The 8,471-nt window shown below is 52.5% G+C and overlaps 1 protein-coding gene across 1 annotated transcript; it reads right to left on the bottom strand.

Annotated features, from left to right (window-relative positions):
* Positions 1-250: 250 nt before the first annotated feature.
* EGR4 (early growth response 4) lies at positions 251-2,946 on the bottom strand. Its single transcript, XM_055312638.1, has 2 exons — positions 2,586-2,946; positions 251-2,183 (listed from the first exon to the last, which is right to left on the bottom strand). The coding sequence occupies exons 1-2, from the start codon at positions 2,719-2,721 to the stop codon at positions 868-870; spliced, it is 1,452 nt and encodes a 483-aa protein (XP_055168613.1). The 5' UTR covers positions 2,722-2,946; the 3' UTR covers positions 251-867.
* Positions 2,947-8,471: the final 5,525 nt, after the last annotated feature.

Below are 8,471 nucleotides of genomic sequence, written 5' to 3'. Positions count from 1 at the left end.
CTCATCTTTGAAATGGAATACATGCCTGCTGCACTCAGGATTGTGAGGATTACGGATAATATCTGCCCAATGTTCAACACCTAGGCATCACAATCACTCTCAAGTTTCAGAAACACTTTGAGCTCTTAGGTCAGTTGTGACTAAATGCATTTGTTATTTCAGTACATATTTATTGAATGCCTACTATGTGCCACAGCCCGACAGTAGCTGCGTAATGATTCCTTTGGCGTATCTCCTTTCTCTTCTGGCACATATTCTCCTGGGGTAGTGACTGGGGGAAAGGGTCAGAAGCCTGGATGGCAGATTCAGTAAGCTTTTAGCACAATGATTTTAATTGCAAAAATAAACAGTTTTGTCAACTGCTCGAGAGTAGCGTCTGCTTTACAAAAATTAACAACAACAAAAGGAAATAACCCCAAAGCAAAACGTTACATCCAATGACTGCTGGGAACGACGTTGCTGTACAAAAGCCCGCGCGAGACCGGCTCGGCGCTGCCCCAGCCTGCCTCTGGGGGGGTCTAATGAGGGGCGCGGGGCGTGCGCCAAGCCAGTTACAAAAGACTGTCGTGAGTCCCAAGGCAGTGCCTACCCAGGGGGTGGCCCGAGAGGACTCCGCTCAAAGCCGGGCTGACGCGGGAGTCAGCGCCGGGACCGCGGGAGCTGTCCACGGAGCTGGTGCTGAGCGAGGCGCGAACGGCGGGCACTTGAAGGGAACGGGAAGCCGGACCGGAGGGAGGCCCGCCCCGGGACGTGCCGGGGAGAGGGGAGGGGAGGGGAGGGGAGGGGAGGGGAGGGGAGGGGGCTGGGCCAGGTCGCCTCTTCCTGCCGGGCGCTGGCGGCGCCTCCGTCTACAAACCCATTGCCCCCTCACAGGGCGGCGAAAGAGAGGCCCAAGGAGTAAAAGCCAAGGCCCTTGAGCCGCTCTTCGGCGCGAGCCTTCTGCTTGAGGTGCACCTTGCTGTGCCTTTTCTTCTCATCGCTGCGCGCGAAGCGGCGGCCGCACACGTCGCAGGCAAAGGGCTTCTCCCCGGTGTGAGTGCGCACGTGCGTGGTAAGGTGGTCGCTGCGGCTGAAGTTGCGGAGGCAGATGCGGCACTGGAAGGGCTTGTGGCCCGTGTGTATGCGCAGGTGGCGGTTGAGCTCGTCGGAGCGCGCGAAGCTGCGCACACAGCTCTCCACCGGGCAAGCAAAGGCCTTGGCGTGCGGCCGCGGGCAGAAGCAGCGCGCGCTGCACTTGCCGCCCCGGCGCCCCTTGCGCCGCGCCTTGGTAGCGGGGAACGCGGCGGGCGGCGGCGGCCCGGGAGGCTCCGGCACGCCACTGCTCCCAGCGACGTCCGCCACCAGGGCTTTCGGGAAGTCCGCCGCGGCGCTGCGCAGGCCCAGGGGGGAAACCTGAGCCTGAGGGCCCGCCAGAAACTCTCCGCCGTCGCCGCGACTCCCTCCCTCCCCACTAGGAGGGGTCAGGAGACCCGGGAGGCCCTCCGCCACCTCCCCCAAGTCACCCGGGGCCAGCGGGAAAGCGTCGTAAGACCCCGTGGGGTAGAGTCTGTTGGCGGGACCGGCCGGCAGCTCCGCCGGGCAGCTGATGGACAGCAGGTCTTCAATCTTGGCCCCCACGGAGGGGAAACGGGCGTCGGGGGCGGCCTGGTAGCCTCCCTGTGACCCACAGCTCCCTGGGACTCCAGCTGAGAGTGGTTCCCAGGGAGCGTAGGGGCCCTTGAAGGCCGCGGCAGTGTCCAGCGCGGGAGAGGCCGGGGGCGCCCGGAGACCTGGCTTGACGTCAGGCGGGGAGAGCTGAGGCTCATACAGGCACTGTGAGGGGGCGCCTGCCGAGGGCGAGACCTCCCAGAACGCATCTGGGAAGGTGGCAGCGCCCATATCCGGGGAGTAAAGGTCCGCTGGACCCGGCAGCAAGGCGTCGGGGCCTGCGGGGAAAGAGGCGTCCAGCGGAGACCGGGAGGCTGCAGCCTCAGGGCTGGGGAAAGGTGCCAGACCTAGGATGCCGGACATGAGGTTGAAGAGAGCCTCCGGGTCGTGCGGGTGTTCGGGTACTGCTTGGATGAAGAAGCTACCGCTGTAGCTGAGGCCAGGAGGGGGCGTGGGTGCGGGCCCCTCCAGGAAGCAGGAATCGGCTAAGTCCCCCCCAGCGCCGCAGCTGCTCAAAGCCCAGCTCAAGAAGTCGCCTGCTGAGGAGGGAGCAGTAATCAGCTCCGGGCACATCAAAGGGCGCGCCTCGGAGTCCGCAAGCCCTTCCCCACGAAGCCCTTGGGGCGCGCTGATGCATGAAAGGTGCCTTTTGCACACTGTGATCCAGCCAGGGCCCGCATACGCCCCAGGACGCACACACAAACATGCACACGCAAAACACACGTGCACAGGCAAAAGGTCGCCCTGATAAACCCACAGGTTCCTGCGGAGGCGTTGGCTGCACAGAGGGGCTGGGAATGGGGGTGCGCGCCTAGGATCCCCGAGCCTCCTACCACCCCTACCCCCACAGCTCTCTCGTCCCAGTCCCTGCAGGTTCCCAGGCACCATGCGCCCCCGCGCTGCGCAGCCGTCTGAGCACCCTCTGCCGCTCTCCTTACCTCCGGGGTAGCCGGCAGTCGCTGGCGCGTCCCTGCCGGGCAGCCGGGACAATTCCGTGCTGGGTTCCGCGCAACAGCCCTCGGTGGACATGACCAAGAGCGCGTCGGGGCTGGAAAACTCGCTAAGGTGGAGCATGGCGCGGCGGCGGCTGTTGGGCGCCGGGGGCCTCGCCCGCTGGGCTTGGCGGCGCGTGGGTGACGGGGAGGCCAGCAGTTGGGGTGCCCTGCGCCTCACAGACCCAAGCACCTGGGCTGTTGGCTCCAGGTGCTCACCTCTGGGAAAGGGGTCGGGGGGCCGAGGCGCCCTTGCTCGCCGGGACCGGCCTCGGGAGGCGGCTCCTGGCTTCTCCAAAGCGCAGCCGGGCTCCCCAGATCCGCGGCCCCCCCACTTATATAGCAGCGGCCGCGCGGGCTCCGGGCTTCCGACTCCCCGGGCCACTGCCATTTCGGGAGGCCCCGGCCCTGCCGCCGTGACGTAAATGCCCAAACATGGACACAGGATGTGTGCCGGGGACTCCCGAAAAGGAAAGCTCGGGCTGTGACGTCGCCTCCGCCGCCGCCGGGCCCGCGCCGCTGCGTGCGCGCTCGCTCCCCGAGCGTGGAGCCCCGTGCGCGCCGGGGCCGCGGGTGCGCCGGGTTGGGGCGCTGCGCTGCGCGGATCCGGGCGTTCGGTTAGAGCCCCTCCCCCTTGCAGGCAGGAGCCCGCCGTCCGCGAGGCAGAACGCCCCGGGCGTTGGAATTCCACAGTTAGGGATTCGAATCCCCTCTCTGCCACCTACTACCTGGGTCATTTAATCTCCCTGAATGTCAGTTTCCTCACCTGTGAAATGAAGCTACGTATGTCTACTTCATACATTTACTGTAAAGAGTGATTGGGTTAGAGCATGTTAAATTCTATGCATGAACACACAGTAAAGTACAGAGGTTCTTGCCATTATTCACTATTTGCTCCCATTTGTGTGTGTGTGTGTGTGTGTGTGTGTGTGTCATTTTCTTAGTAGCTTTTTTCCCCCTCGTTTGTTCTAGAAAAAAATAATTCAATTAAAAAGGACCGTAGCGCTTGCTACTGATGAGAGAAAAAGTCAATTAGTACAGAAGGGTTTATCCTAAACCGAAAAGTAAAAGTCTCTTTTTCCTACCCATCTACGTCTTGAGGTAGCAACATCTAAATTTCTCGTGTATGCTTCCAGAAAAAAAATTATGCATATGCAAGCATACACTCTGTCTTGCACTATAATTTTTCCCATTTTTAAAAAAAGATTTTATTTATTATTCACTCACAAGAGACAGGGAGAAAGGCAGAGACACAGACAGAGGGAGAAGCAGGCTCCTCGCAGGAAGCAGGATAGGGGAGTCAATCCCCAAACCAGGATTATACCCTGAGCCAAAGGCAGATGCTCAACCGGAGCCACCCAGGAGTCCCTTCTCCATTTATAATAGCTGAGAGATTGCCCCATGCCTGAACCTAAAGAGCTGGACCACTCTTTTCTAAGGCTGCATAGTACTCCATTGTGAGGGAGGCCAGTTTGTCCCCTATCCATGAGCATGTACGAAGTTTCCAATCTTTGCTTTTTACCAACGTTGTAGCCAAGTTCTTAACTATATAAATGTGAATATATAGGTGGGATAAATTCCAGTCAGTTTAATTCTGGGTCAAGGGTATATAAAATTTTGATAGAAGTAGGGCCAATTCGTGCTCCTTCCTCCCTCATCTACAAGCTATGAGATGCTTCTGTAGACTTTTTTCCCCCTGCCTTTATATAGATGACTTTTACTCTAAGGATGTTATTCCCAGCAACACACAGAGAATCCACAGGATATATTTCCCTGGAATCAGCACCTGGAATAATTGGGCTTCTTATGGGGGAAAAAAAAAACCCTAATCTTAAGGAGGCTGTGAATCTTGGCTGCAGCAGGTCAATCAGTTCCAGCAAAGAAGCCTGCCTGCTCTCCTGATTTCATTTCTCTTCTGCTGTGGTTTCGCTCCGTCTTACCTTCTCATTCTCTTTTAAAAAATTTTTTTTTGTTTTATTTTGTGTTCTAGCTCATTTACCTCTTTTCTGAGACCAAATTAGGGGATTAAATAAATACATGGGATAGCATGGTTTTCTTTACAAAGAACATCAATTTTTGGGAGTCTGGGAGCTGGGAAGTGGGGAGGGCAGAGCTGGGGTTTCCTCCTTTCTCTTTCTTAGGAATGGGATCAAAGCCATTCAGGGGTGGTGGGCTATAGTATGATTTGCCATGTATCTCCCAGACTCTCTTGCCCACTTTACTCTTCTTTTAGAAAGAGTTCCAAGAATGCCCCAACCCCACCAAATTCTCAGGCCTTTTGCCCTATGTCCATTGTCCAGAAATTCATTCATTCATTTTCTCAGTGTTCATTCATACAGTATTCATTCCTTAAATGCTTACTAAGGACCAGAAGGTAGATTTTGGCTTTGAGTCTACCAGGACCCTAAGACCCATCTCCACCCCAGCTGCTCCAACCCCACCCTACAGTGACCCTTTTAAGTGTGTTCGCAGAACATGTCATCACCTAATCCCTGCAAAACCTGGGTTGATACACTTGTGTTCATCTTCTCCCCATGTCTGGAAATCATACAAAGGCTTTTCAAGAGCCATACATGTGCACTAAAAAGTGCTACAGATATATTCTAGGTTAGCTACACGTGTGTTTGCATGTAGGAAATGAAAAAATCCAGCACATATCTATTAGGATTAAACACACAGAGCACTATTTCCATTATACTCTATTTCAGACCTGGGGGATTGATTGTAATCCAAATGCATCGCCAAAGCCAGGTGAGCCCACACCAGACACGCAGGGCACACATGTCTCAAATCCATTCTGGCATCTTGCTGCCTGGGAGGGAGGAGGAGTGGAGGGGTTTGGCTAGGCCAGTGTCCAGGGCTCCCCAGGTTGCCCCGTCGGGCCAGATTGGCCAGCCCCAGGTTCCCCATCCCTTCTGCTGTTCTTCCCTCTGCCACAGCATTCCTCCTCCTTAGTCATAGATAATTCCCCTACTCCTTTGGCAACTTCCCAGGCCTTTACTGCTCTCGGCCAAGGGCTACTGGGCTAGCTCTATGTTAAGACAAGAGTCCAAATCACCCCAACTTCTTATTACAGGCCAGGCCTGGGGACAGAGCTGCAGAAGGAAGAATGAATAGGAGAGGAAATGGGGAACACAGCTTGTGCTCTGGGTATCGGCTGGCCCACATCCCCATCTCTGAGCCACTCAGCTTCAGTGGACACACATACACACACTCTCCCATGTGGAGTGGTTACCTCTGGAGGGTAATTGCATCTGCATTTGGTTCCTTGAGGAGGAGAAGGGAATATAAAGCCCTTTTGTAGCCCTTCCCAACTCAGCCCCTTTATCCCTAAATTTTAACAGCTCTAAAAAAGATTCTAGGCCCTGATAGGATAAAGGTCTTTGGAAAGGGCTGGAAGAAAAAGGAGCTTAGACCTATGAGTTCTACTTTAATTCATGCTTTAAATATAAAAACAGGAACCGGAAGGGAAAAAAGCTGAGCACTTTACAAACGTATCATTTAATCATCCCAAAGCTCTATGGAATAAGGAAGTAGGGACCTATTTCACAGATGAAGAAACAGACTAGATAAGGTTAAATAACTTGCTCAAGACCACACTTCTATTCAGTGGTGGGACTGAGAGTCAAGCCCAGGCTAGTCTATTCCCAAAGATAATTTAGGAAAAGATTATTCATTTTACAAAAGGATTCACTCTAGGATGGCCTATATGGATGATCTCCCTCTAGCTTTTCAAGTAGGATATGAAGTATAAATTCAATCTGGCTGATGTCCTTCCCTGCAAGGATTCCCTGGAATGACCGCCATGAATAGGAGCGTCGTGGATCATATCAGACATGTGCCGAGGAGGAGCACATGCAAGGTCCTTGGGAACTTGTGGAACTTAGTGGTGGTGGGAGTGTGTGTGTGTGCCCCACGTGCACTCATGCATGCTCATGACCTTGGGGAAGGTGAGAGGAAATTTCTGATTTCCATGGGAAAAGGCTGGGGAAAGAGAGTTTACCTTCTGGACAAGCACAGAACAGACAATTACTGAATGAATTAATGAATGAAAAAATTCATTCATCAAATGTTCATTGAGCACAGCCCTGTGCCAGGCACTGCGCAGGCCCTTGGGACACTGATGCTGATGCTGCAGTGGGTAAGACTGGAAGCTCTGGATCCAGGGCGGGAGGATGGAGGAGAGGGGAATGGGGAGGAGTGAGCTTCCCTTTCTCTCTTCTGGGAAGGGCCCAGCCCCTGTCATCATTTTGGTAATGCTACGGCCCCCTCTTCCACCCCCCACCTTGATCTTTCTGCTCTAAATATCATTGTGTTCAAATAATAGTGTATATATTTAAAAAGACTCCAAGAAGACAGCTGCCTCAGAGTATTAATCATGAAGAGGCCAGCACTCAGTCTCCATGGCGACTCCTGACAGAGCTGAGAAGCAGCTACGCGTCCCACTTCCAGGGGCCATGGAGATGCAGGGACAGAGCATTTCTCACCCTTCTCTTTCCTCTCAGCCTCTCCTCTCTCTCTCCTTCTCCCCCTTTCTTCTTTCCCCACCCTCCCCCTCCACTCACTCTCCTTTTCTCTTCCTAAAAAATGTATTTAAATGCAAGGACTGAGGAAGGATCCAACCATCAGACTAACAAGGAACGAGGCCAGTGAAGCTGCAGCAGAGGTGAACTTGGCCTCCAACTAACACCTCTGCAGAACACAACTCCCCTCCTCAAGACCCCTGTAGCGCCTTTAGGCTACACTGACCACTAGGACAGGAGGAGTCTAAGCATCTGTCCCTGAGGCAAGGGACCCACTGTCAGGGCCCTCCTCTGTCCTTTCCCTCTTCCCTGCCCAAGGCCAGTCATTGGTTTATGGTTTTTGTCTTTATTCTTTTCTTAATGCCCATAAATTAACATAGTAGGTTCATTAGAAAAAGATAAACATATCTCTCCCAATTCTATACCCAGATATATACATTTAAATAGTATCAAGTTGATTCCTATGGATTTTTCTTCATGCATAATTCATTTAACATTAATCTATTCATCTATTCAGCACTACCATCATCATCATTTATACCAATGGTGTCACACTATACATATTCTTGTAATTAACATTATACCTCCAATGGTTTTTCTTTTCCCATCATGATATGGATTAATCTATAGTGTTGGGGTATTTTTTTAAGATTATTTATTTATTTATTCATGAGAGACACAGTGAGAGAGAGAGAGGCAGAGCCGCAGGCAGAGGGAGAAGCAGGCTTCCTGCAGGGAGCCTGATGTGGGAATTGATTCCAGGACCCAGATCACAACCTGAGCCAAAGACAGGTGCTCAACCGCTGAGCAACCCAGGTGCCCCAAATCTATAGTGTTGTTAACAACTGCTCTAGGGTATCCCATTATGTACACGCACTTAAGTTTTTTATAGTTTCCTGTTTTTCATTATGATATAAAAATCTGGCTGTGCATAGTCTTTTATGTGTACTTGGGGCACCAATGTGGGGGTAATAAGTATGCTAGTTAACATTTGTATATCACTTTCTATGGGCACTATTCACCAGGTATTGAGCATTTTACATAGTCACCGTTTAAGCCTCACAACTTGGTGAGTACTATTGGAAATTGAGGACCCCATGCTTAACCCCAAGGTTAAGAAACTTGCCCAAGCTTACAAGGTTAGTAAATGATGGTGCCAGCATCTGAACCTACAGTAAAACCATAGGCTAGATTCCAAAAACTGGAATTCCTAGGTCAAAGGTACAAACATTCAAAATTATATAATGTTAAATTTTCCTCTAAGAAAATTGTTCTGATTTTGGACCCAGACAGAAGCAAATGAGAATCA

This window comes from Nyctereutes procyonoides, unplaced genomic scaffold, assembly GCF_905146905.1.
Source record: "Nyctereutes procyonoides isolate TBG_1078 unplaced genomic scaffold, NYPRO_anot_genome, whole genome shotgun sequence".
NCBI classification, from domain to species: Eukaryota; Metazoa; Chordata; class Mammalia; order Carnivora; family Canidae; genus Nyctereutes; species Nyctereutes procyonoides.
The sequence above is the reverse complement of the archived record's forward strand: the minus strand, read 5'-3'. Positions and strand labels throughout refer to the sequence as shown.

Coding starts and splice junctions, on each gene's coding strand:
- EGR4 (XM_055312638.1), bottom strand. CDS start 2,721: ATGCTCCACCTTAGCGAGTTTTCCAGCCCCGACGCGCTCTTGGTCATG. Junction 2,184..2,585: donor GACTGCCGGCTACCCCGGAG/GTAAGGAGAGCG, acceptor CCTCCTCAGCAG/GCGACTTCTTGAGCTGGGCT.